This window comes from Saccostrea cucullata, unplaced genomic scaffold (genome assembly GCF_032062105.1).
Source record: "Saccostrea cucullata isolate Sc308-1 unplaced genomic scaffold, CSIRO_AGI_Scuc_v1 ctg4139, whole genome shotgun sequence".
NCBI lineage: Eukaryota > Metazoa > Mollusca > Bivalvia > Ostreida > Ostreidae > Saccostrea > Saccostrea cuccullata.
In genome coordinates, this window is record NW_026931678.1 from 47,501 (window position 1) to 48,641 (window position 1,141).

Sequence of the window (1,141 nt, forward strand, 5' to 3'; positions counted from 1 at the left end):
TAGCCATCTGAAAATAAATAGTTTATTAATCTATACATTTTGGGGACGAGAAATTGCGTGTAGGTACTCAAATGGGCCTTAACATCTAATTTATTATTTTTTTCCAAATTTGGAATTTTTCATGCATTTGTAAATGTCATCGACGGCATTGATATTTTCTAGTTCGTTCTTCAAGGAAGACATTGTGAAAAATATTTACCAATATTCATTAGGTATTTAATGATTTGTTTTCGCTTTTATGAAATACTATACATGTACAAGTATAGAAATTATAAAAGTGTTCATGGACAGTTTATGTGCTTCAAAATGAAAAGTCCCTATCGTCCAGTGTTGAGAGATTCTTATCAACATATATTCATAATAAAAAAGACTTTCTCTTACAGATAGTTTTTATGTTTTATCATTAATATACTAGGTTATATTATTGCATTCAAGTAATGCACATGTTTACTTGGCAGTCAATACAGAAGCTTATGTCTAGTCTCAATAGTTATGAAGATATGAGTCCTAATTCACATATACATTTAAATTACTTCAATTTACCTAATATTGATGGAAAATTTAAAAGCAGACCACCAAAGCCTAGTTGGTTTACAATAGTGATATTTTACAAGAACACAATCATACAGCCGTTTCTATTTTGTTAATGACTGAGAACCTTCACTTGTCTTAATAATAATTCTTCCTATATATGGTGAAATCGATAAAATTACGAGTAAATTCATTCCTCCAATTACCTTGCAAGCAGCAAAAATGGCAAAGATTCCCGTTGGCCAAAAACAGCATAAACAAGAAAGAATGGCCGGTATTGTCCAATCCTGTCTGGCAGTTCGTGATATCGCCATGGTAGCAGAACCAAGCTGACTGACCTAATAAGTATTCGCAGATGCATGACTTTCTCTGGTTATAAACTTATTTAAATATATAGGCTACATCTAAAAATTCAACTCACCTATGTAGAAATGTATAAAGTTAAGCAGGGTTTAAACTTTAAAACGATTTTTTGTGATATTTTGATAAATTTATTTTAGCAAAAAAAAAAATTAAGTATACCCAGGGTATTGTTTGATCTATTCAATTATTCATCTGACAGATAAGTCGGAGAATAACAATGTCGGAAAATATTTAAATCATTGTCTTT

The 1,141-nt window shown here is 30.2% G+C and overlaps 1 protein-coding gene across 1 annotated transcript in view; it reads right to left on the reverse strand.

Moving 5' to 3' along the window:
- LOC134233277 (proline-rich transmembrane protein 1-like) overlaps positions 1-903 on the reverse strand; it is a 2,162-nt gene extending 1,259 nt beyond the window's left edge. Inside the window, exon 1 of the mRNA XM_062715253.1 lies at positions 738-903. Coding sequence (XP_062571237.1) covers positions 738-845 — 108 coding nt within the window. The 5' untranslated portion in view covers positions 846-903. The remainder of the gene's footprint in view (positions 1-737) is intronic.
- Between the last annotated feature and the right edge of the window lie 238 nt (positions 904-1,141).